At 40.4% G+C, this 27181-nt stretch overlaps 1 protein-coding gene across 1 annotated transcript in view; it reads left to right on the top strand.

The window, feature by feature from the left end:
• Nucleotides 1–3551: 3551 nt before the first annotated feature.
• The window catches only part of LOC126276028 (protein PBDC1), a 56354-nt gene continuing 32724 nt past the window's right edge, over nt 3552–27181 (top strand). Inside the window, exons 1-3 of the mRNA XM_049977245.1 lie at nt 3552–3695; nt 3790–3855; nt 20480–20539. Of these exons, the coding sequence (XP_049833202.1) occupies nt 3672–3695; nt 3790–3855; nt 20480–20539 (150 nt within the window). The 5' untranslated portion in view covers nt 3552–3671. The remainder of the gene's footprint in view (nt 3696–3789; nt 3856–20479; nt 20540–27181) is intronic.

Here is a 27181-nt window from a genome sequence, read left to right on the forward strand (position 1 = left end):
GTCTCATTTTCTAATCTAATTCCCTCAGCATCGCCCGACTTAATTCGACTACATTCCATTATCCTCGTTTTGCTTTTGTTGATGTTCATCTTATATCCTCCTTTCAAGACACTGTCCATTCGGTTCAACTGCTCTTTCAAGTCCTTTGCTGTGTCTGACAGAATCACAATGTCATCGGTGAACCTCAAAGTTTTTATTTCTTCTCCATGGACTTTAATACCTACTCCAAATTTTTCTTTAGTTCCCTTTACTGCTTGCTCAATGTACAGATTGAATACCATCTGGGAGAGGCTACAACCCTGTCTCACTCCCTTCCCAACCACTGCTTCCCTTTCATGCCCCTCGACTCTTATAACTGCCATCTGGTTTCTGTACAAATTGTAAATAGCCTTTCGCTCCCTGTATTTTACCCCCCCCCCCCCCATCTTTAGAATCTGAAAGAGAGTATTCCAGTCAACATTGTCAAAAGCTTTCTCTAAGTCTACAAATGCTAGAATCATAAGTTTGCCTTTCCTTAATGTTTCTTCTAAGATAAGTCGTAAGGTCAGTATTGCCTCACGTGTTCCAAAATTTGTACGGAATCCGAACTGATCTTCCCCAAGATTGGCTTCTACCAGTTTTTCCATTCGTCTGTAGAGAATTCGCGTTAGTATTTTGCAGCTGTGACTTATTAAACGGATAGTTTGGTAATTTTCACATCTGTCAACACCTGCTTTCTTTGGGATTGGAATTATTATATTCTTCTTGAAGTCTGTGGGTATTTCGTCTGTCTCATACATCTTGCTCACCAGATGGTAGAGTTTTGTCAGGACTGGCTCTCCCAAGGCCATCAGTAGTTCTAATGGAATGTTGTCTACTCTCGGGGCCTTGTTTCGACACAGGTCTTTCAGTGCTCTGTCAAACTCTTCACGCAGTATTGTATCTCCCATTTCATCTTCATCTACACCCTCTTCCATTTCCATAATATTGTCCTCAAGTACATCGCCCTTGTAGAGAGCCTCTATATACTCCTTCCGCCTTTCTGCTTTCCCTTCTTTGCTTAGAACTGGGTTTCCGTCTGAGCTCTTGATATTCATACAAGTGGTTCTCTTTTCTCCAAAGGTCTTTTTAATCTTCCTGTAGGCAGTATCTATCTTACCCCTAGTGAGATAAGCCTCTACATCCTTACATTTGTCCTCTAGCCATCCCTGCGTAGCCATTTTGCACTTCCTGTCGATATCATTTTTGAGACGTCTGTATTCCTTTATGCCTGCTTCATTTACTGCATTTTTATATTTTGTCCTTTCATCAATTAAGTTCAATATTTCTTCTGTTACCCAAGGAGTTCTACTAACCCTCATCTTTGTACCAACTTGATCATCTGCTGCCTTCACTACTTCATCCCTCAAAGCTACCCATTCTTCTTGTACTGTAGTTCTTTCCCCCATTCCTGTCCATTGTTCCCTTATGCTCTCCCTGAAACTCTGTACAACCTCTGGTTTAGTCAGTTTATCCAGGTCCCATCTCCTTTAATTCCCACATTTTTGCAGTTTCTTCAGTTTTAATCTACAGTTCATAACCAATAGATTGTGGTCAGAGTCCACATCTGCCCTTGGAAATGTCTTACAATTTAAAACCTGGTTCCTAAATCTCTGTCTTACCATTATATAATCTATCTGATACCTTTTAGTATCTCCAGGGTTCTTCCATGTATACAACCTTCTTTAATGATTCTTGAACCAAGTGTTAGCTATGATTAAGTTGTGCTCTGTGCAAAATTCTACCAGGCGGCTTCCTCTGTCATTTCCTAGCCCCAATCCATATTCATCTACTACGTTTCCTTCTCTCTTTTTTTATTCATTATTAAACCTACTCCTGCATTACCCCTATTTGATTTTGTATTTGTAATGCTGTATTCACCTGACCAGAAGTCTTGTTCCTCCTGCCACCGAACTTCACTAATTCCCACTATATCTAACTTTAACCTATGCATTTCCCTTTTTAAGTTTTCTAATTACCTGCCCCGTTAAGTGATCTGACATTCCGCGCTCCGATCCATAGAATGCCAGTTCTCTTTTTCCTGATAACGACGTCCTCTTGAGTAGTCCCCACCTGGCAATCCGAATGGGGGACTATTTTACCTCCAGAATATTTTTCCCAAGGGGACGACATCAACATTTATCCATACAGTAAAGCTGCATGCCCTCGGGATAAACTACGGCCGTAGTTTCCCCTTGCTTTCAGCCGTTCGCAGTACCAACACAGCAAGGCCGTTTTGGTTAAAGTTACAAGGCCAGGTCAGTCAATCATACAGACTGTTGCTCCTGCAACTACTGAAAAGGCTGCTGCCCCTCTTCAGGAACCACACGTTTGTCTGGCCTCTTAACAGATACCTCTCCGTTGTGGTTGCACCTACGGTACGGCCATTTGCATCACTGAGGCACGGAAGCCTCCCCACCAATGGCAAGGTCCATGGTTCATGGGGAAGGTGATCAGGATAGTGAGCATTAATTCAACTGTTTTACCTTTTATTTTATACTTTCTGACTTATGTCATTTTTGGGACTATGGAATGAAAACTGAGTCTAATCTAATCTAAACTTTGACCCTCCACTGTAGGATAGCAGTTCTTCCGATAGTTGTCGAAATGGTCGCTAGGCCGATTGATATGCAAAACAGTTGATCTCTTTTCTTTGAGGTCAATATAACCCGAAATGTGGCCCCCTGACAAATGGCATTGAGACTTGAGGCTTTTGGAACATATTGGTACCATGCACTTACGTGTATGAACTGTTTGCGTTTTTGATTATCTGTTTCATGTTTAATAAGGAATTATATTTATTCTATGGTTCGTCCAAATGAGTATTTTGTATGTATATCCAATATTCCCTGGATTTTGTTATGTCCAAACAATCCCAGACCTTCTCTAAAATAACAGTAAAACTGGGCCAGTGTGTCAAGAGATACGGCCCCATTACACATCTTTCACGGAGCACAGTCCTGGCTCTCAGCAGCCATTACTACAATACATGGATCTCCAGGTCACTGTCATGTACGGGCCTTTTGCATTTATGTTCAGCGTTTAGTAAAAAAATATATTTATTCTGTATTTCGTCCCAGTAAGTGTTTATTTCGTATATCCAATATTCCCCGAACTGCGTTACGCTCTAATGGTGCCAGACTTCTTTGAAATAACAATAAAATTGGTTTGTTATATTTAGAGATAAGGTCCGAACACACATCTTGCCCCAGACCCAGTCCTGTCTCCCAGCGGTCCTGACTAACACAGCGATCCACGGGTCAAATAAAAAACAAAAACAAGTTTTTTTCCCCATACTATGTTGTGGACCATTTACAACCGATAAGCAAACAAAAACAGTAACATAGTCTACAATGTAGTAGCATGGCAGTATTCGTTATTACAATGATTCCACAAAGCAAGAATGTTAAATATTTATCGAATTCCTGGTTCTTTTAATATTCTGATATTTTGTGCTTATTTAATTTTATCTGCAAAAAGGGAAAATTACCAGAACCCACTGTAATACCAAAGATATAGAGATTCTACCTCTTTGGTAAGGAATTGTGTGTTGTTTTTAGTGTCAGTTCGGCATGCAAAGAAATTCAGCTGGACGAGACGCTGAAGTATTGTCACACAGTGGTTAATGGAAGCGGCAATATAAATGAGGAGCAATGGCAAAAGTGTCAGGGAACGTGGTGTGTAATATATAATTGTGTATTGAAAGAATTTGTTTATTTCATTCCTTACCATATTCTTGAAGATGATAATTTCTCATTTATTTTGTTTTAGGGAGCTGATGAACTGCTAAAGGGAGCTGGAATATTATCGCGTCCAGCGGAAGAATTTGAGAACGATGTAAGATATTTCGAAAATATTTGTCGTCTGCAGTATGTATGACAACACGACACGGGTTTATAATGCTTCATTTTTTTTGTTGGAGAGTTTGTCGAAAAAAAAAATTACTTTTTGTCATTAAACTACATTAAGATGATGCAGATCACTGTTGTGTGAAGTACACCCGTGTGATAAAGCTGTCGACCGCACCTGCAGCCATAAGATACTAAATGTGTTGAAACGTGCTGCTAAAATATACGGTTCGTTGACGGTCATTTGTGAAATTTGCCCAGGATTTCAAGGCTAGGTTCAGTGGGACTTATCAGATGAATGTTTGTAATACTGAATAATTATAAGGCCTTTGTTTGCATAATTAATAGACCTGACCCCTGTGCTAGATGTCAGGTTGTTCTCTGTAACAATTCCCACTTCAACTGTATATACATGGAAACTTTGCAGCAACGTGGGCTACATTGCTGTGTTCCGTAACAGCAACCAATAGAAGCATGACCAGGGTGTAGCAACGTCTCTGAATTCGAAAGTACATGCCATGGTTCCTTCAGAAGAAGATTTGAACTGTACAATTTTTGTGATGTGTGTTCGTTAGGTACCTGATGTGCATCATTCGGTTACCGCAAGGGGTGATACAGTTGTAAAATTGTTGTTTCTTTATGTTTTGGATTTTAGGTTGTGGTGATGTACTGATCTGTAACATAGACAGGTGTTACTTTGGTTGAGAACTGCTGAGGTGGCATGAAAGGGGTCAGGAAACTACACACTACATTATGCAGATTGTTTCAGTTTTTTTTCCGAGAGAAGTTGAACTCCCTAAATAACTATCAGAGAAAACAATTACTGACTTGGCAAACACAGAATTACCAATAATTCGAGTTGTACTGTTACTCACGTGGGAGAATACGAAGATAGTGCATTTCTCAGATCAGTGCATATGCTTACTAGCATGTTATTGAACAAATACACTCCATGTCAGAGATAAGTTTTTAAAATCAAAAACAAGTTTTTTTAATCAGTCAATAGCTAGAGCTTTTTAATTGGGGAAGTGAATCATTGTAACAACTGCTTTGAGCTCTTAGACCCACAGTAGGCTTTAGTTTTACTACTGTTACTTTGAGCTTCAATAATTGGTGTAACACAATTTTATAGTGCTGTGTTGAATGATATAAGGCAGTTACAAAATCATCTAACAAGTAAAGGCCAATGGGAAATACTTTTTCGTTCACTGAGAAAGCTTAAGTGTTTACAGAAGTATACATTGTCCAGGTTGTCGCACTACACAGTGATTCAATGGTGTTCTTTATGGAATGAATATGCACTACCATCTGTCTTTCATCTTCACACTACTACTGGAAGTGTACTGTGATACTGTTTGTAGTTTATTGAAATAGCTCTTCAAGTCAGCACTCTAAACACGGTTAATTTTGACCCCCTGATTTACTTCAAATTGCTTGCAGATTTGACGATGGTGGTAACAACTGGCCAGCTGTTATACTGACTACATGTTAAGGATGGATTTAAGCAAAAAGATTACTTTAATGGGTCATCAACCTGACAGCTTCATGTGAAACTGTTGACCATCAAAAGCAGCTGATTATAGGCCAATGATGTGATGTGTGGGAACTGTCTGATATAATTGGTTGGAACCATTCTCAACAGTAGGAGATCCCGTATAGTCAGTCTCTATGGGAGAGCAGATGGGTAGAGGAATCAGAAGAATGACTTAGCACAAAAGGAAGCATCCTTACACAGATACTGTACAACATGTCTGTAATGGAAAAGTCGGCATCAAATTCCACCAGGCAATTCATTTACCCCAACAATACAGTAATAGCAACCTAAGGTTAAGAGTGCCTCAGAAGTAGAAGAGAAACTGACACAATTATTGAAAACACACACACAGTATTAAGATACAAAGTGAAAGTGTGTGCTCTTTAAGTCATTGGACTCACATTTAGCATGACAACAGCTCAAATCTCTGTCCATCGATCCAAATTTAGATTTTCTGTGGTTCCCATAAATCACTTAATCATGGTTTGGTCTCTTCAAAAGAGCTCGACCAGCTTCTGTCTCCAATCCAAGCTTATGCTCTCTTTAATAACCTTGATGTTGACACTAAACCTTAATACCCCTCTTGTCTATTAAGATGCCAACTGTCTGAAATCAAACCTCAGCAAGATGCAGTCAGCATTTTCCACTCCAATAACACTATGGTGAGAAGCTAATGAGGTAAAAGTCTCTAGCACTGCTCACAGCTTAAATATCTAGGTTAGAACTTGGATCTCACAATAATATGTAAACAGAGCTACATAAACACCAAAGCCAAGATATACCAGGAACAGTACCTGTGTGTAGCACATCTCCAAATGCAAAGAAGGCAGACACTGCATTGAGTGAGTCAGTGTGGATTGCGATGGGATAAGAAGCAAGAACTAGTACAGAATTTCTATTCGCACATTGACATTTCACCCCCCCCCCCCTCCTCCTCTTCACACCCAACAGGACATGGTGTCAGTGGTGAGAGGATGAAATTGGAAGCCAACCTTGAATGCACAGATCACAGCTCATTGATAAGACACCTCCAATCCAAGAAAAGCTTCATTCGGAGAATGCAGGTCGTTGTGCTTGCCTATCAGAAGCACATAAGGAAAAATGAATGGCAGAACTGGAAATATGCCCCAAGAGCAGAGCATGCCTCTGGCAGTGAGATCTCTTACCCTGTCTGGTGAAGGATAAAAGTGGGAGTGCTGTGTTGCAAGGCCAACATGCAGAAGGGAGACTTGTCCCAGATAAGTCAGATATTCTACATGAATGGGGCAAGGTACAATGTATGGCCCACTGTCTTATAGATGAATCTTGCACACAGAAGTGCTTTTTGAAGTTAACAGCAAAGCCATTTCAGTCAGTTTTTTTGGAAGCAACTGGATTAAGTGCATACAAGAAAGAAAGTAAAATAAGAAAAACAAAGAAATTGCAGCTGAATCCAGTCAGAAAATGAATATGCTTTTTAGTGTTGGTAAAAAAATTGACAAATTAGTGTCAGTGGTCACAGTCGGTAGACTAAAACACAGATCATTTGAAGGAAATATCACCTATTTCTGTGTTTCAACATGTGAATCCAGAAAACTGGCCATATTAAGTAGGAGGTCATGGATAGTGTTGTTGGTCTCTCCCCTTCCATGTTAGTTACTATAGAAAGGTAACTCGGGCAGTGGAAAATTAGCATTTGTAACTACTGAGTTGGGACATTAAGTACTTACAACCCTTTTCGATGGCACAATGTAGGTAATGGTGGGCTGCTTTCATTTCGTATCATCTAACCACATTCAGAGTATGTGTGTTCTTTTTGGGAAGAAAATATGAATATAGAAACTTTTTCAATCCTACTAACCAGGAGTGCTATTGTTTGTGGTTGACAAGAAAATGTCCAACACCAGGTAGGTTGTACAATGTTCTCTGATAAAAAAGTCTAATAAGTAAAATTTTATTACAAATCAATATTAGGGCATTATGATGTTCCTACTAAAACCAGGAAAATTACTAATCCTCAACCTAAAGACTAGAGATCAGTGTTGCAAAAACTGTTGTTAGTATTTCTTATGTATTTATTTTTATTTCTTAAAATAAGCTTTTATTCACCTCACCTCCCTGACAGCTCATTAAAAAATATTGGTCCAGGCAGTCATTTTTGTGCACCATAAAGCAATTTAAGTAATCCAGTTGTTACATAATACACTTTAAAACTGGTACCTCAGACTCTTGCATCATAATTTCCTCTACACATTTTGGAATACAACCTGATTGTTACAGTCATCCTTTTTGCTTTAGTTATTTATCTAAACTTCAACTTTATTCTGGATTGATGTTCACAGTAGAACTGGCTGGAGACGATAGTTCCTGTGCATCAGTTCTGCTGCGTTTTCTTTATTAAAAACAAAGATTCCAAGACTTACCAAGCGGGAAAGCCCCGGCAGACAGGCACAATGAACAAAACGCACACAGAAGGTAATTCTGTGTGTGTGTTTGTGTGTTTTGTTCATTGTGCCTGTCTGCCGGCGCTTTTTGATGGATGCTCTTTTTAAATCACTGGGAATAGTTTTCTACTTAAAAGCTCTGTGCTAATAGCCTGAAGATGTTAGGCTATCAGAAACTCACAACAGTTGCTTTTTTGCCATCAAAAACTTCAAAAACAGAGGTAATAAAATAGTGCAAAGTACCTAGTTGCCAAAATTTATGCTGTTGCTGGTGCCATTATTACTGCTGCTGATGATGGAGAAAAATTTGCTGTTGTCACAAGCACCACAGCTTTCACTGGTTGGTGTTGACTTACGAAGAGCAGCACATTTCATTACAAGTTCACTTAGGAAGCACATAAACATCGTGGGGATGATCTCTCAACTCCAGTGGCTGGTGCTGAAAGAGATCCATTAAGCATTATGTGTAGTTTACTGTTAAAATTCCAAGAGCATATATTCCTAGAAGAGTCGCTGAATATATTAATTCCTCATATGTATATCTTATAAAAAGACAACGAAGATAAAATTAGAGAGATTCAAGCCCACACAGTTTTACCTGCAGTCTTCCTTACTGTGAACCTTTCATAACTAGAACGTGAAAGGGGAGAAAGTGACAGTGTTACTCAAAGTTCCTATGAACACAAACACAAGGCAACTTGGGAAGTGTAGGTGTAGAAACTGGTCAACGAATCTTTTTTTAGTTTAATGTTTTTGGAAATTAATGTGCCCCCTAACCTCAATTTAATTTCAATTTCAGAATTTATATACGAATCTTAGTTTGTATTAATGGTTTTTGTAAATGCTTAGGGCAGCTTGTGTATTATATATATCTAGCAAAATGGCACTCCCACTAAACACTTAAAAAAAAACTGTAGTACACAAAGATAGTGGAAAAAATGAATGAGTACTGTAAGAGTAAAGATTCATACCTAAAATATTTCATTCGTGATTTCCTGCAATACTTTTCATAAGGATCACAAGTAGTCAGGCAGCATGACTGTACCCATTTGCCTTGATAAGGTTTTTCCATTTTAGAAATAGCCTGGTGGAACTGTTCTCCATGTGCCTAGTTTATCCTAACAGGAGCCCAATTGATTATTCACAAAATTTAGTTTAAGTGACATTTTACACCCCTTAAGGCAGTATGATCTCAGTAGTTATTGTACAATATCATGGTAGTTCGCTGCCCCATGGTTTCCTTAAAAGTTCTTGCAGACACTTGTGAAAGACAGCCATTTCATTCTTGCAACATTACTCAACAAATCAAGAAAATGTTCATCAGACTTTAATTCTCTATATTGTGATCCTGGTAACATTCCTTCTTTATTTATGATTCACTGATCATTGGAGACTTCTCTCATGAATCTATGTGAAATTTAGTCCACGGCTTTCACATAGGTTTCAATGAGACCCAGTTTAATGTGGATACACATTTTTGGGATCAAAAATATATGTGTGCACCACATTCTGCTGCCCAGAGAATAGGTGAGTCTGAACAAGGCATATTTCTCTCTAATGGAGTTTTTTTTAGTAACTCTGCTGTCCAACTCTCACAGAAATTTGCAGTTTTTTGTATGTGCAAGCTGCACACCTAGAATAATTGGAATTTCTTGAGATCTCCACATGTAAACGTTTACATTTCTCATGCTGGGTAAGTGAGACTAGCAGTTTAAAGTTCTCATATGCCTCTTCAGATAAACTGCATGAGCAGTTGGAACACAGCGAAATTTGTTCCCATTGTGGAGAATTACTGCATTCAGGCCAACTGTTTTGGAATCGATGATCAGGCTCCTTTCCTGTAGACTTAAGTTACGGCTGAGTCTCTCCATAGCAGACTCTCTATCGTTATGAGAAACCAAATTGTTTTCCCTGGGGAAATACTCAGAAAAACAGAGTGGTGGTTATGATCAACACTCGGAGGTGGTTCTTTCCTTGCAATCAAGAAGCCAAAAGCTTAAGCTGTTGCTCTGACGAATTGAAGTTACAAACAAAATTATGGAGATCCCCTTTGGACAAAAAGTGTAACCCATTTGATTCACAGTTGCCACCTCCTGTGGTTTTATCACTCTATTTGTCTTCACTCATTGTCACATTCTTTGGAGGCATTAGTACCAGCAGTTCTTCAGTGTGACGTAAAGGCTTTATGGCAGATTCCAATTTTTTGCACTTTATTTTACAGGTCCACCTTGATTACATGATTTTTTACAGTTCACTATGACCTGTTTTAGCTACTGACATCTTCAGATCATAAAATATTCGGATGTAGTATCAACGTCAAACTAAACATGTAGGTACATGGTAAGCTGAGTATTAGTGAACTGGGTTCGACAAGAGGTTCGCAAACTTGCACAACTTATTGGCCGAACTGCCTGTTTATGAGCCAAAAATATGCTTTGAGAATGGGGAGAGTTACCCCAGAATATAATACCATACGACCTAAGCAAATGAAAATAAGAAAAGTAGACTAATTTTCGTGTAGAACGATCGTTACATCAGATATTGTTCGAATAGTAAAAGTGGCAGCATTAAGTTTTTGAACAAGATCCTGAATGTGGGCTTCCCATGGCTGTTTACTACCTATCCAAACACCTAGAAGTTTGAATTGTTCAGTTTCACTAATCATATGACGATTCTGCTAAATTAAAACATCGGATTTTGTTGAATTGCGTCTTTTGTGATTTTGTGTTAATTTATTTTCTGCAAGCCAAGAACTTATGTCATGAACTGCATTGTTTGAAACAGAGCCAATGTTGCACCCAACTTCCTTTACTACCAAGCTCGTGCCATCAGCAAACATAAATATTTTAGAATTACCTATAATACTAGAGGGCGTTTCATTTATATAAATAAGGAACAGGAGTGGCCTCAACACTGATCCCTGCTGGGGCAACCCCCCCCCCCCCTCCCCCCCTTCCAATTTGACCAATCCTTCACAAAGGACCCCACAGCTATTTTTATCACTGTGAATAATGACCTTTTGCTGCCTGTTGTTAAATTAAGAGGTGAACCAATTGTGAGCTACTCTGTATTCCATAATGGTCCAACTTCTGGAGCAATATTTTGGAATCAACACAAACACACATCTTAGTTAAATAAAAATAAAAAAAATAGTATGCCTAGCATTCGAAACCTTTTGTTTAATCCGTCCAGTACCTCACAGAGAAAAGAGGATATAGCATTTTCAGTTGTTAAACCACTTCTAAAGCCGAATTGGACATATGATAGCAAATTCTGTGATATAAAGTGATCAATTATCCTTACATACACAGTCTTTTTCAATAACTTTAGCAAACACTGATGACATAGAAATAGGCATAGAATATGTTGAGTGTCTCCATTCTAAGACTCGTTGCCTTATGATGGTGAGCAAAAAAAGGAATGCTGGGACCACTACATTTCTTCCCTGGGCATGTATGCTTGCCAGCTGGTGTGGCCGTGCAGTTCTAGGTGCTTCAGTCTGGAACCGCGTGACCGCTACGGTCACAGGTTCGAATCCTGCCTCGGGCATGGATGTGTGTGTTGTCCTTAGGTTAGTTAGGTTTAAGTAGTTCTAAGTTCTAGGGGACTGATGACCACAGATGTTAAGTCCCATAGTGCTCAGAGCCATTTGATGTATGCTTCTTCATTGCAGGTTTGGTCCAAGCTCTATAGCCACCTGGGCCGCTAGTGACAGTCAACTGTCTAGGGTCATAACCTCTGAAGTGCACTGTGTACTGATCTATTGGTCCTAGCAGTACACCTCACGCCACACTTTGTGATGGCATCTGTGTCTTCTTCCTATCCTGCTGTCTTTCTCCAGCAGAAATGCCAAGTTGAACAGATCTCCATCTGTTTCAGCCTCCACCAAGCTGAACCCTGTAATGAACCCTTCACTAAATGGGAATTCTTGCAGGCTCTTACTTCTCCACATGACACAGCCCCAGACCTGGATTCCATCCACAGCCAGATGATTCAACATTTGGATGTTACCCAGAGGCAATATCTGCTCAGGGTCTTTAACTGCATTTGGCTCACAGTTACTCTCCTGGCAAGGCAGTGTTGTTGTCCCCGTTCTTAAGCCCGGGAAGAACATGTCATTTCTCGGCAGCTACCACCCGATTAGCCTAACGTATGTACTTTGTAAACTGCCAGAGATGATGGTTAGTTTCCAATTATGTTGGGTACTCAAACCTCGGGGCCTTTTGCCAGGACGGTTCCTTTGAAAAGGCAAGGCAGACTTCCTTCCCCACCTGTCCCGAAAACAGTGGGACCGATGACCTCGCTGTTTGGTTCCCTCTCCCGAATCGACCAATCAGTGATCCTCCTTCCCCCCATGGACTATTATTCTCTTCTGTTATCTCATAACCAACTGCTGGTTGATAAACTACTTCAGAAATGTAAATATTAAGGATTTCTGTGTGGTTTGCAGTACACTGATGCTCATGTTCTGTTGGAATTTTGTGCACCTGTGACCCACTAGGTCTTTACTGGTTGCTGACACATATGCCCCTGGATCCAACAAAAACTTACACTTCCTCTCCCTTACACACTGTTGCTCATTATACCTCTGCATGTGTACCTGTTGCATCTAATCTCAACAGGAATGGCTTCCAGTGGTCTTCAGGTTCGCTCTAGTATTTAATGTTTGCTTCCTTCCTCACTGTATAATCTTGACAGCATTGTTGCTGCATGTGCTTTGTACACCCACATCTCATTCACAGAGAATATGCCACACCCCTTGACACATATATCTATTCACATTCCATCATAATCTGAGAGCTGAATGGAGGTCCTAAGTACTCGTGTGCACACCCTTGACATATCCAGTAACAAGCCTTTGCTTGAGTTCCCTATGCTTGGTGTCCTGCTGCAAAATTCCATTTACTTGTTTACTCAATCCAGCTCGTATGTATGTATGTATGTATGTTCAGTTTCCTTACTCTGTCAACAGGATCCTCTTGTCTTCCCCTTGCCCCCTTTCGATAGCACTCAACCATTCCCAGTGTCAGTTCCTGGTCACATTGCTCTGACAGGAGATGAGGCCACTGATGCTGCTGCCGAGGCTGCAGCCCTCATACCTCAGCCCACTAGTTGTTGCATTCCCTCCAAAGCCGTGTGTTGCTGTCTGTCAGCAGGTGGTATCACTTTGGCATCATCACTGATCCTCCCTTCCCTGATTAACTCTTTCCCGGTGGCTTGGACGACCTCCTCCCAGCTCTCTCACCATGAGGAGATCACTTTAACTAGGTTGCGCATTGATCATTGTCTTTTTAGCCATCACCGTTTAAGTGATGCTCCCCCACCACTTTGTGTACGTTGCGCTCAACTTCTGATGGTCTACAATTTCCTGATGAAGTGCCCTTTTTTAACTGCTTACATTCTCGTTTGTATTTGCCTTTTGCGTTATCATCTGTTTTAGCGAGCAACGCATGGGCTGTCAACCACGTTTTATTCTTTATCTGTCATAGCAAAATGGTGAAAGCCCTTAAATTTTTAGTTCTGGACATCCGTTTCTCAATAGCGTGTTTAACTGACCATTTTCCATGTCCATGTTTTTAGTTGTGTTCTCTTCCATCGACAGGGATTGAGATGTAGTTGTTTTTAACTCCTCTCTGTCTTTATGTTCTACAGTTTTGACAAAGGTGCACACGATCCTAATTGTTTTTGCACCGTAAAACAAAACAAAACAAACCTTTCCTGAGAGAATCTCGAACTAATCTGCTTCTGAATCTGTGCAGAAGCCCCTGTTTTTAGTGCTCAAACATCTGTTTTCCTCTGAGCTTCCATTCATCTTACAAAGGCTTTTACTTCTCCTGCCAGATATAATTTGGCTTCCTGCTACAATCATCAATGCCCACCCACATTGTTGGGCTCTCCACAAACATCAACTCCTCAGACTACCTTTCAGTGGCTAATTATGCTAGTGGCTGATATAAATGTTACAAGGTTTCATGCTCAGAGTAATGTGATTTCCTCATTCTTCACTGCAAGGTTTTTCCTTAAGTCCATATCATCTGCTTGCTCTTCATTGTGCTACTTCATTAACCAATCATTAATTACCAAACTGAAGAACAAACAACATATTATTGTGCCTGATCATCATCCATCTAGATTACATATAGTGCTTTCCAGCAAGAACAAAATGGTGGCACATAAAACAAGGTACTACACTGATTCAGCACATGGTGCATAATCCCCAAGCAGATTACACTGCGATCATCTAAAATGCTCCAAATAATGGTCATTGCTGTTGCCCAAAAACTGACACATCAGCCAAATACTCTGGCCTAAACAAAGTAACTCTCAAGTTACGGCGACTTATTCTCCTAGACTACCAAGTCTGTTGCACACACCAAGAGTAACTAACAGTTTTTCCACTGACCCACTATGTCGACACAGCAGGTTGTGGTCTAGACATCACACTGCATGGATGACACACCCATACTGCCCACTGAAAATGATGTCACCACTTCTGATGATGATTTGTGGCCAACCCCGGGGGTTGTAGAGTGGCCGCGTTGTCAGTATGTCGAGTGTCTGAGAGTTGAGTCTGGATGGCAGGCCAATAAAAGTCGAAAGAGGAGCATCTGTCAAAATTAGTAATATATTTTCTATTTATACATCAGCATTTCATTGATACGGGGAAGTGACAATTTCCCTGCCCCTTGGAAAGAGGACTGCTAGCAGACCAGTGGGCTGCTAGTGACTCGCCATTTGGCTGCAACATGTGCTCGTGCCCTGCTTTGGTGACACCTGCACTCGGTGCCTGGCATGCATCCTTGTTGCATGAGCCACAGTACCAGCATTGGCAACATGTGGCAGAAATCTTGCAAGGGTAACCAATTCTATGACGAATGACTGCACACAGGTGACCAAAACATACAGTCAATAGGTGCACCCACCGCATTGTAGAAAGGCAGCTGCTGTGTCCAGTTGCAACCTGCTGCCCCTGGGCAGGAGTCCGGCTGCTGCTAGAGTGAACTGGGAAGGCCCACTGTGATATGGCACCAAGTCTGGTGGGTGGACCTAGTGCAAACAGCTGGTATTGCTGTGGAGGCTCTAACCCGTGGCTTCTGCTGGCGACTCCATGCTGTCACCTCATCTGACATAGCTCCTTCATCCTGGTAGAATACTGGGCTGCAATTGATTCAGCTACAAAATCAACACTATTTATTCCACATAGTAGCGCACTTGTTATGCCACTTCTCCGCCTCTTATCATTTACTTGGTAACACCACTAAAACCTTGTTGATGGCGAAATCCCCTTGCCTGTGCCACGCATAATAGCTTTGCTGGCATGTTACACAGAGCGAGCATAGCCCGCTTGGAGTAATTCAGCACCGTTACTGCCATAGCCCTAATGACAACACACTGTGCTCACCAGCTTCGTGCAGCTAATCCAGTATTCCATTGTACCTTCTCACAGATTTGGATCTTAAAATGGTCTAGGCACTACAGTTGCCAAATTAATAGCACATTGTGATGTAACATATTCTCTGACAGAGTGATATGTAGCCCTACATGTATCTAGTTGACGATTGATGTTTGTGGTCATTGACCTCTACAGTGATTGTTTTGCTTTTCTCACAAGGTGTCTTGGAAACATGAAATTAACCCTTTCAATCTCTCTGGCTACAATTGTGTACATTAACTTTTACTTTGTCTTAGTTGCAACAGAAGTATTTTTTCCCAATGGAAACCTGAGGTACACATTTGTGAATGTTCAACATTTTCATCATGCAAAAGTGCCGCCAACTGGTGAGCATCACTATGAAAATATCAGGCAAATCAGTGTAGTGCAGCAGCTTGTAACAGTGCACAGTAGGTCGTGACCACCAGAATACACACATTTGGTTGGTTCACTAATCCCACTGTTCAACTGAATATTGTTGTTGTTATTTTGCATGGTAATCATTGAAATATCATTTTACTATTTATTACAATAGAGAATATTTTGTAATTATAATTAGTAATTAATTTTTAGTCCATAAAATGAAGCCAAGTGCACAAAGTTAGTTTTGGAAATGGGTATATATTTTTAGATAAATATTGCATGTTGTTGTTGTGGTCTTCAGTCCTGAGACTGGTTTGATGCAGCTCTCCATGCTACTCTATCCTGTGCAAGCTTCATCTCCCAGTACCTACTGCAACCTAAATCCTTCTGAATCTGCTTAGTGTATTCATCTCTTGGTCTCCCTCTATGATTTCTACCCTCCACACTGCCCTCCAATACTAAATTGGTGATCCCTTGATGCCTCAGAACATGTCCTACCAACCGATACCTTCTTCTTGTCAAGTTGTGCCACAGACTTCTCTTCTCCCCAATCCTGTTCAGTACTTCCTCATTAGTTATGTGATCTACCCACCTAATCTTCAGCATTCTGCTGTAGCACCACATTTCGAAAGCTTCTATTCTCTTCTTGTCCAAACTATTTATCATCCATGTTTCACTTCCATACATGGCTACACTCCATACAAATACTTTCAGAAATGACTTCCTGACACTTAAATCTATACTCGATGTTAACAAATTTCTCTTCTTCAGAAACGCTTTCCTTGCCATTGCCAGTCAACACTTTATATCCTCTCTACTTTGACCATCATCAGTTATTTTGCTCCCCAAATAGCAAAACTCCTTTACTACTTTAAGTGGCTCATTTCCTAATGCAATTCCCTCAGCATCACCCGACTTAATTCGACTACATTCCATTATCCTCGTTTTTCTTTTGTTGAAGTTCATCTTATATCCTCCTTTCAAGACACTGTCCATTCCATTCAACTGCTCTTCCAAGTCCTTTGCTGTCTCTGACAGAATTAAGATGTCATCGGCGAACCTCAAAGTTTTTATTTCTTCTCCATGGGTTTTAATACCTACTCTGAATTTTTCTTTTGTTTCCTTTACTGCTTGCTCAATTTACAGATTGAATAACATCGGTGAGAGCCTACAACCCTGTCTTACTCCCTTCCCAACAACTGCTTCTCTTTCATGTCCCTCGACTCTTATAACTGCCATCTGGTTTCTGTACAAATTGTAAATAGCCTTTCGCTCCCTGTATTTTACCCCTGCCACCCTTAGAATTTGAAAGAGAGTATTCCAGTCAACATTGTCAAAAGCTTTCTCTAAGTCTACAGATGCTAGAAATGTAGGTTTGCCTTTCGTTAATCTATTTTCTAAGATAAGTTGTAGGGTTAGTATTGCTTCACGTGATCCAACATTTCTGCGGAATCCAAACTGATCTTCCCTGAGGTCGGCTTCTACCAGTTTTTCCATTCGTCTGTAAAGAATTCGTGTTAGTATTTTGCAGCTGTGGCTTATTAAACTGATGGTTCAGTAATTTTCACATCTGTCAACACCTGCTTTCTTTGGGATTGGAATTATTATATTATTCTTGAAGTCTGAGGGTATTTCGCCTGTCTCGTACATCTTGCTCACCAGATGGTAGATGGTAGAGTTCATACAACTGGTTCTCTTTCCTCCAAAGGTCTCTTTAATTTTCCTGTAGGCAGTATCTATCTTACCCCTAGTGAGATAAGCCTCTACATCCTTACATTTGTTCTCTAGCCATCCCTGCATAGCCATTTTGCATTTCCTGTCTGTCATTTTTGAGACGTTTGTATTCCTTTTTGCCTGCTTCATTCACTGCATTTTTATATTTTCTCCTTTCATCAATTAAATTCAATCTTTATTCTGTTACCCAAGGATTTCTACTAGCCCTTGTCTTTTTACCTACTTGATCCTCTGCTGCTTTCACTACTTCATCCCTCAAAGCTACCCATTCTTCTTCTACTGTATTTCTTTCCCCCATTCCTGTCAATTGTTCCCTTATGCTCTCCCTGAAACTCTGTACAACCACTGGTTCTTTCAGTTTATCCAGGTCCTATCTCCTTAAATTCCCACCTTTTTTGCAGTTTCTTCAGTTTTAATCTACAGTTCATAACCAATAGAATGTGGTCAGAGTCCACATCTGCCCTTGGAAATGTCTTACAATTTAAAACCTGGTTCCTAAATCTCTGTCTTACAATTATATAATCTATCTGATACCTTTTAGTATCTCCAGGGTTCTTCCATGTATACAACCTTCTTTAATGATTCTTGAACCAAGTGTTAGCTATGATTAAGTTGTGCTCTGTGCAGAATTCTACCAGGCGGCTTCCTCTGTCATTTCCTAGCCCCAATCCATATTCACCTACTATGTTTCCTTCTCTCCCTGTTTCTACACTCGAATTCCAGTCACCCATGGTTATTAAATTTTCGTCTCCCTTCACTATCTGAATAATTTCTTTTATGTCATCATACATTTCTTCAATTTCTTTGTCGTCTGCAGAGCTAGTTGGCATATAAATGTGTTCTACTTTAGTAGGCATGGGCTTCGTGTCTATCTTGGCCACAATAATGCCCTCACTATGCTGTTTGTAGTAGCTTACCCGCACTCCTATTTTTTTATTCATTATTAAACCTACTCCTGCATTACCCCTATTTGATTTTGTATTTGTAATGCTGTATTCACCTGACCAGAAGTCTTGTTCCCCCTGACACCGAACTTCACTAATTTCCACTATATCTAACTTTAACCTATCCATTTCCGTTTTTAAATTTTCTAACCTACCTGCCTGATTAAGGGATCTGACATTCCATGCTCCGATCCGTAGAATGCCAGTTTTCTTTCTCCTGATAACGACATCCTCTTGAGTAGTCCCCTCCCGGAGACCCGAATGGGGGACTATTTTACCTCTGGAATATTTTACCCAAGAGGACACCGTCATCATTTAACCATGCAGTAGAGCTGCATGTCCTTGGGAAAAATTATGGCTGTAGTTTCCCCTTGCTTTCAGCTGTTCGCAGTACTAGCACAGCAAGGCCATTTTGGTTAGTGTTACAAGGCCAGATCAGTCAATCATCCAGACTGTTGCCCCTGCAACTATTGAAAAGGCTGCTGCCCCTCTTCAGGAACCACACGTTTGTCTGGCCTCTCAACAGATACCCCTCTGTTGTGGTTGTACCTACGGGTACGGCTATCTGTATCTCTGAGGCTCGAAAGCCTCCCCCACCAACGGCAAGGTCCACGGGTCATGGGGGGGGGGGGGGGGGGGGGAAATCTTGCATATAAACGATATTATAATCTTGCATATACGATCATTTAAAAAAGTCACCTAAGAGCCTTACCACATAAATACAAATTTTCCTTCCTCCAGAAAAAAATTCGAGTCAGCAAAGGTTAATCTCAACACTATCAAATTACTTAATGCTAGTAACTGGAGAATGGCTCTTTCTGCACCCACATCCATACTCAGCTAACCACTGTGAAGTACATGGCAGACAGTACTTCCCATTGTACCACAAATAAGTATCTTCTGTCACTTTTGCATTTGAAGCATAGGAAGTGTGACTGCATAAATGCCTCATTGTGTGCTGTAATTAATGCAATCATGTCTTTGTGTTTCTTGTGTGAGCGATACATAAAGTGTCAGAGTAAATTTCCAGCTTTCTTTAAACTTACTTAGTAGGCTTTCTCAGGATGGTTGAAGTCTATCTTAAAGTACCTGCCAGTTCATGTTGTTCAACATCTCAACTTTCCCTCAGCTCAAACAAAGATCCCATCTTTTGTGTTGGTCCTTATTTTATGTTTAATGTCCCTTGCTAGACATATTTCATGTAAGTCACACACTTGAGCAGTGTTGCACGAGTGTTTCTTAACCAATCACCTTTCTAGCCTGATTGCATTTTCCCAAACCAGTGAATCAAAGTTTCCGCATACTTTACATTTTGAATGAGTGTGTGTGAAATTTCATTTCATATCCCTACAAATTGTTATATCCAGTTGTGTATATGAATTGACTGATCCTGATTGATTCTGTGTTTAGTTTAATGAACTGAATATTTCTGCTAATTTGCTTTCACATAGCATTCATTACCAATAACTTCATTATCTGCAAAAAGGCTGAATGTCACTGTTAATATTGACTACCAGGTCATTATCATTCAGCATTGACAGCAAGGGTCTCAATTCACTTATCTGGGGCATGGAAGAAGTCACTTAGACATCTGTCAGTGGCTCTTCATCTAAGCTGGCATGTGTCCTCCCTACTAAGAAGTCATCTTTTGTCACACATTTCATAGTATTTTTTGTAAGTCAAGAAATACTGCACCCACCTGATTGGCTTCATTGATAGCTTTCAGAATGTCATGTGACAAAGTGAGTGTTGGATTTTGCATAATCATTGTTTGCATTATCAGTGCCGGTTGGCATGGAAGTAGTTATTCTGTTTGAGATACCATACTTCATTCTGTTAAAGTTCATAATATGGTCCGAGATCCTTGTTTGTTACAAGATGATAATCAAAGACATTTCTCTGCAAAGAATTACAATGTCTGATGAGTGTGTGGAAATTTAATGACTTTATGAACTTATTTTTGAATGGTTTATATTAAAAATACTCCTGATAATATATACAGTAACTAAATCCAGTACAGCTAACTCTAAAATCTTGGTGCATTTAATGAGCTGTTTTGGAGGAACCGTTGCTGCGATCACTGCTGTGTATGGAATTTTTTATTGCATTAGTTAAGTAAGTTCTTGTCAGTTATTTTATGTACAGAAAGCAGCTCGTAATCAGTTCCAAAACATTTGTTACAGGCATCAGTGGAGGCAATGTGGGCTGTTAAGGCCTATGAACATGCAGAAGTATATTTCAATGTAAGTGATCAAGCATTAACATTTTAATGATACTAAGTGCCATATTATTTAATCATTATGAGAAAAAAATTTATCAACATCCAATGCTGCATATTAGTGTTGCATATTCAACATTAGCTGTGCTGTCAAAGTATCATGTAATGAGATATTTGAGTTCCATTTACACCTAAACAACAGATAAACATTTAAGCGACTAGGAGAGCAATGGATCTTTTCATTCTCAGTTACCAGGCATCTACAGTGGCAAGGAAAGCAATGTACCAATGATATAACTTGGTAGTTTTACAAGATTAGGTTTGAATGAGCAACACAGGATAAAATCTTGCAGGGACTCTACAGTGCTGTACAGAACAATGTGAAGAGGGTAACAGGTGTCAGCAAGAAACTCTAAAGTGTAATAAAGCTCTGTCTACCCTAATTCACTGTTAACATTACAGTGATGTATACTGTTCCACTTTGAGATTTGTAAATTGCTGTCATAGGTGTGACTCAGTGAGCAGTAAGTATCATTCCAAAAGCTCTATCTGTCCTGGGTATTTTTTGACACATGTTGTTTCCTTACCTTTTGAATTGCTGTGAAAAAAAAATCAAATAGCACTGTGGTTTGGATTCCATATTAACCATAAGTCCTCTTGTAATGAGCTTGATTAGTCAGAAGGGTTAAGGTGTACCACCACCAGTAGGAAAATCTTTGTGTTGTTCAAACCAATCTTCAGGTATAAAATGTATTTTATATTCCACATGACTTGATGGAAATGTTAAAATTGCTTGGATTTCACAATGACTGTATCCACAAGTGGCACTAGATGAGGAAGAAAGATTTCTTAAAACAGAAGAGTCGCTCTCAATCTAGAGTCCGAATGACCTCCACCTGCCCTCTCCATCCCCCTCCCCCCCTTCCCACCACACTGCCCCAACCAGTCCCTCTTCCCCACCTGAAGAAGAATAGTATAGTTCCCGAAAGCTAGGACTATTGTTTCGTGGTTTTATTGGCAGGAGTAGGAATTATGCTGCCTCTCTATCATCTACACCAGACTCAATAAGCCACCTAATGGGATGTGGCGGAGGGTACTTCAGTACCACTTTCTGATCCCGCCAACCCTGTTCCACTCGCAGTTAGTGTGTGGAAAGAATTATTGTTGGTCAGCCTTTGTATTGGCTCTAATTTGTGGAATTTTCTCCTCATGGTCAATATGCGAGATGTATGTGGGGGAACTACGTGGTGTCCGACTCCTCCTGAAAAGTACTGTCCTGCAATTTTAATAGTAAATCTCACTGTGATGTACAACACCTCTCTTGTAACATCTGCCAGTGGAGTTTGTTTAGCATCTCTGTAAAGCTCTCTCCCCAGCTAAATGATTCCGTTGAAGAAATGCGCCACTCTTCGTTGGATCTTCTCTTTCTCCTCTATCAGTCCTACCTGATGGGGATCCCAGATAGATGGAAAAATACTCGAGAATCGGGTGAACAAGTACCTTATCAGCCACTTCTTTTGTGGATGAGCTACATCTCCTTAAGATTCTTCCGATGAGTCTGAGTCTGGTGTCTGCTTGTCGCATTATCTGTTTTATGTGGTCATTCCACTTACAGTCGTTGTTGATAGTTACGCATAGATATTTTACGGCAGACGCTGTCTCCAGCTGTTTGTCGTCAATAGTGAAGCTGTACAGTTGTGGATTTCTTTTCTTAGGAATGCGCACTATGTTATATTTATTCACGTTCACGTTCAGGGTCACCTACCAGAGCCTGCACCATTCAACAATTCTCTGCAGGTTGTTCTGCGAATAGCCTTAAAGAGCATCCAAAGCTTTCTACTATATGATTTATATACTTTGTAAATAGCAAACAGTCCTATCACACTTCCCTGTGGTACTCCAGATATTACCTTTACATCTGTTGATTTTGTTCTATTAAGAGCGACGTGTTAAGTCCTACCTGCAAGAAAGCCTTGAATCTAATTGCAGGTCTGCTCTAATACTCTATACTCTGTAAGCTTGTTTTCTTTTCACTAAACGGCAAAGCAGGACAGTGTCAAATACCTTACTGAAATCAAGGAAGGCATCAACCTCAGCGTCATTGTCCACTGTGCTGTGCATCTCATCGAGGAACAGAGCGAGCTGAGTTCCGCTTAATCTCTGTTTCTGGAATCCATGTTGATTTTTATGGAGGATATGTTTATTTTCCAAAAAGTCATAGGTCTTGAGCATAAAACGTGTTTCATAATTATGTGTTAGATATAGGCCTATAATTGTGTGGATCTTACGACCTTTCTTAAAAAAGGAATGACCTGTGCTTTTTTCCAGTCATTAGGTGCCTTTCGTTGCTCAAGAGATCTATGATAAATTACCGCTAGAAGTGGAGCAAGTTCTTTCGCGTAAATTATTTTCTAATTGCAGCTGTCGAGACAAATCCAATGATGAGTAACAGTAAGGTCTTTGAAGGTCAGCGAAGTCTGAGAAGGTGGCATGAACGTCCATTACAGAAGAGGTGTTCAAAGTGATAACCACTGGTATCAATGCAGTGCTGCAATCTTCTTATGGATTGAGTGGTATTCCTTATCACTTCGGCTCTTATCGTAGCACTTGCTCTGACAATTCTCCCTCATATATTGTGCAAATAGTAAATATTCGCCGAATATGGCGTATCCATCTAACGTGCCATTGACATGTAAACACCGTTCGACAGTTCTGCAATAAGACACTAATATGATTGGTAAGACTAATATTGTCGAATCAAGCAAATGTGAATGACATACTCCTTTGAAGAACAAGTTGATATGTTTCTCACTTACGGAGAATGCCAGTGAAATGCAGTGAGAGCTAGAGACTTAAATGCTGAAAGATATTTTCAACATTCTCACCCTACACTTTGTACATTTAAATATGTGTGCGATAAGTTGAGAACAACTGGATCTTTAACACATCAGAAACGTATCCGGCAAAGGAAAGTTACTAATGAGGAAACAGAAATTGGTACTCTTGCCACTGTGATTCGAGGTCCTTGTATTAGTTCGCGTCAAATCGCAAGGGAATCTGGCATGAGCCAGAGTAGTGTTGTTCGTGTCCTGAATCACCCTAAATATCATCCTTGCCATATCAGTCTCCACCAAGAATTAACTAGTAATGATTGTATGTGATGCATTGAGTTCTGCTGATGGGCTCAAATTCAGCTTCAGAGGGATGACACATTTATTAATTTGATTGTATTTACTGATGGGGCTACATTCACGAACCATGGAAATGTTAATTTGCATAACATGCATTATTGGGCAACTGAATATCCATGTTGGTTGTGGCAAGTTGAACACCAAAAACCATAGTCAGTGAATGTAAGGTGTCTGATTCTGGTGATCAGAATTAGAGGCCCCTATTTCATTGAAGGAAATCTTAATGGTACGAAGTACACCACATTCCTGCAAGAAACATTAGGTCTGTTATTGGAAGAAATACCTTTAGGAGGAAGGAACAGAATGTGGTATCAACACAATGGATGTCTGGCACATTTTTCGCTGATGGCTAGAACTGAGTTGCAGAGACAATTCCCAAATCATTGGATTGGGCGTGGAGGAGATGTCATGGCCAGCTCGTTCATCAGACTCGATGCCTCTGGATTTTTTCTTGTGGGGATTTGTAAAAGACATAAAGATGCTCCAACTACACCTGGAGATAAGCGAGGCAGAATTGTCAGGGCATGTGCTTCGATAAGTGCCAATGCGATAAGGAATACCACTCAATCCATGATAAGATTGCAGCACTGCATTGATACCAATGGGTATCGCTTTGAACACCTTCTCTAAATGGATGTTCATGCCACCTTCGTGACCTTCGTTGACCTTCCAAGACCTTAGTGTTACATCATTGGATTTGTCTTGATAGCCGCTATCAGAAAATAATTACCGAACTATAGCATCCCATTTAAAAAAACAAAGTTGACCTTCATATCTCTGAAGCGACCTCACCTAGCAACAAAAAGCCAATGTCACATTATGGCCAACGTTGGCCCATGCAGCTTTTGTCCCACAAACTTTTCAGCTCCTATCGTACTTTCGGAGTTATTCTTGGTGGCAATAGTTAGTGACTCACCCTGTATATCTACTGTTTATGTACTGTTATTAGCTTAATATTTACTTGTATACAGTGGTATACGGACCAAAATTCGTGACGATCAAAGGAGTGAGAGACCATCAATTTCTCCGAGAGACGAGATACTGGCAGAAGTAAAGCTGTGAGTACCGGGTGTGAGTCGTGCTTCGGTAGCTCAGATGGTAGAGTACTTGCCCGCGAAAGGCAAAGGTCCCGAGTTCGAGTCTCGGTCGGGCACACAGTTTTAATCTGCCAGGGAGTTTCAAACCTGTGTTATATCAGTGTGAATTTTTCCTCAGCAGATAAGCTTGCTGTTTGTCTGCCATGCCCAGCCACCCATTCTATGCCCTCTTTTTGAATGACTTACTTGTCTGCCACTATGGGGTGCATCCTTCTCTGTTACCTCAAAGAGTTCACTTTTGGTTACTGCTCCAGCAGCTTAACTTCACACTCCCTGTCACGTTCCCAGTGGTTATGGAACCCTTCACTGCCTTGGCTTCATGCACTGGCCTGTGTTCATCTTGGAGTTCATTCACTTCCCACAGAAAATACTCCGGATTCAAACTGATTCAAACTATCACTGTAAATTTTTTGACCTTCGCAAACAACTTAGCGACAGAATCTTCATTTGCACCGATGGCCTTAAGAGAGATCGTGGTGTTGGGTGTGCCATCACCATTGGCACCAACCATTTTCGATATTGGCTTCCAGAATACTGCTCAGTATTTACAGCAGAGCTCTTCACCCTCTATCAGGCCATTCAGTACATCTGGCAGCACAGGCTTTTTAATTTTATCATGTGCTCTGATTCTCTGTGCCCTTCAGAGCCTCTGTGTGCTGTACAAATCTATCCCTTAGTGCAACAGATCCAAGAAAGCTTTCGCTTGCTCACTGTTGAGGGAGCCACTGTGATGTTCATGTGGGTCTTGGGTCACATCAGTCCGATGGGAAACGAGGCTGCTGACACTGCTGCCAGGGCTGCAGTTCTCCTACCATGGTCTGCTAGCTCTTCCTTCCTTCAGATAATCTCCATGTTTCCATCTGTCGGAATGTGGCATCACCACTGGTCTTCACTTCAAGGGACAAGCTCTGGGGAATTAAACATCTCCCACTGGCTTGGCCGACTGCCTCTCTGTCCTCTCACCATGAGGAGACCATTTTAGCTGTGTTGTGTATTGGGCACTGGCTTGTTAGCCATCACTATGTGTTAAGTGGTGGTCCCCCAGCACTTTGTGCTCATTATCATTTCCTGACAGAATGCCCCCCCCCCCCCCCCCCCCGTTTTTTAACCACTTATGTACTAGTGAATGTTTGCCATTTGAGTTGAAGGCTGTTTTAGTGAATGATGTGCGGGCTGTCGATTGAATTTTACTTTACCAACATAGCAATATGATGAAGGACATTCAGTGTTTGGTTTGGGACTTCTGCTCTCTCTAAGGCGTACTTTGTAGACTTTCTCCAAGAGGAAGTCCTTGCTCTTTCAGTTCTTTCCTTCTGTCAATTGGGCTTAACATATAGTCGCTTTTAATCTCTTTTTCTTATTAGTGTTCTAAGGTTACGACATTGGTGCTTATGTTCTCAGTTGTTTTTGTGCCCCGTGGAGGAAAAAAAAAAAAAAAAAAAAAAAAAAAACACTTATAAGAATCGTATAGGAATGTTATGTAAATGTAAGTGAAGGAGAGCTGTAGGCACTGATTATACCGTAGTGAGAGGTTTCAGAACCAGATTTTAAACTGCAAGAAATTTCCAGTGGCAGATATGGAGTCTGACCGTAATTTGTTGATTATGAACTGTATATTAAAACTGAATAAATTGCAAAATGGTAGGAAATTAAGGAGATGGGACCTTGATAAGTTGAAAGAACCAGACATTGTTGAGAGTTTCAAAGGGAGTGTTAGGCAATGGTTGACTGAAACAGGAAAAGAAATAAAAAATAAGATGAATGGGTAGTATTGAGAGATGAAATAGTGAAGGCAACTCAAAAAGGTTGTAAAACAAAGCCTAGTATAAATCCTCAGAACACAGGAACTACTGAATTTAATTGATGAAAAGCAAATATATAAAATTGCAGCAAATGAAGCAGGCAAAAGTAAATGCAGACCTAAAAAATGATGATAAGAAGTGCAAAATGGCTAAGCATAATATGCATAAAGGATAAAAGTAAGGCTATAGAAGCATGTATAATTGGGGGAAAGATTAATACCACCCATAGGAAAATCAGAGAGGCCTTTGGAGAAAAGAGAAGCAACTGAATGAACATCAAGAACTAGGATGGAAAACCAGTACTAAGCGAAGAAGGGAAATGTGGAAGGGATATATCAGGAGCTGTATGAGGGGAATGAAAGTGAAGGCAGTATTATAGAAACGGAAGAGAAAGGAAATGAGATGAGATATATGTGATACAGTGAGGTATTTTGATAGCGCAGAAAGGCCAAAGTGGAAAAAAGGCCCCTGGGGTAGATGACATTCCCTCAGAACTACTGATACCCTTGAGAGAGCTAGCCATGACAAAACTGTTCTGCCTGGTGTGCAAGATGTGTGTGACAAATACCTGCTGGAA

This window comes from Schistocerca gregaria, chromosome 1 (genome assembly GCF_023897955.1).
Source record: "Schistocerca gregaria isolate iqSchGreg1 chromosome 1, iqSchGreg1.2, whole genome shotgun sequence".
In the NCBI taxonomy this organism is placed as follows: domain Eukaryota; kingdom Metazoa; phylum Arthropoda; class Insecta; order Orthoptera; family Acrididae; genus Schistocerca; species Schistocerca gregaria.